We start from the raw sequence: 638 nt of genomic DNA on the forward strand, positions 1-638 counted from the left end.
GAGGTACCCATGCAGAGGGGTTATGCGTTAACGTGGCAAACGAAAAATGAGTGGAAGCAGCGCCCTGTTCATCCAGGAGTCCAGTAAAATTCATCTTTAGGACGTTGAACTATAGAAAAATTATGCTCCTGTCAACTCAGCACAGAAACTTGGACAACTGGCCAAACTATCTCAAACAAAATCTTCATTAGAGCATATTCGTATACAGCTTGAACCAACAAAATCATTCGTTGAATTTACGCCGAACCAACTTACTATTTACTAATGGTAGGGAGGATAGTTCTACACATGCAGCCTAGCAATAGCCGCAGTTGTGCCAGCAAACTTATAATCGCCTACTGAACCTGTTAACCTATGGAGTTCTTTGGAGTCAGACGGTGGTGGGTACATGTCGCAAGCCCAGGAGATATCTTCAAGGAGGGTCCTGGTATATAGCCTTACATTACTGTTAAGTAGCCTTGAGCTACTTTGTCTTCAGTGAAATGGATCTTGGCCAGGCAACTAGCCTGAGGCAAGACACTACCTAATCGAAGTGTTAAACTGTGTACACTACCTGACACTTCCATCGAAATAAGCAAGAATACGATTATGCGATGGCGATACCATCCAAATCAGCCCAGTTAACATCGAGATCATCG

General features: G+C 43.6%; 1 protein-coding gene across 1 annotated transcript in view; it reads right to left on the minus strand.

Moving 5' to 3' along the window:
- Positions 1-638, minus strand: part of PPTG_22701 (hypothetical protein) — a gene marked incomplete at its 5' end in the record, with an annotated part of 2,347 nt that overhangs the window by 1,274 nt on the left and 435 nt on the right. Inside the window, 2 exons of the mRNA XM_008905822.1 lie at positions 340-424; positions 468-523. Of these exons, the coding sequence (XP_008904070.1) occupies positions 340-424; positions 468-523 (141 nt within the window). The remainder of the gene's footprint in view (positions 1-339; positions 425-467; positions 524-638) is intronic.

Source organism: Phytophthora parasitica (genome assembly GCF_000247585.1).
Source record: "Phytophthora parasitica INRA-310 unplaced genomic scaffold supercont2.21, whole genome shotgun sequence".
Classification (NCBI taxonomy): Eukaryota; Oomycota; class Peronosporomycetes; order Peronosporales; family Peronosporaceae; genus Phytophthora; species Phytophthora nicotianae.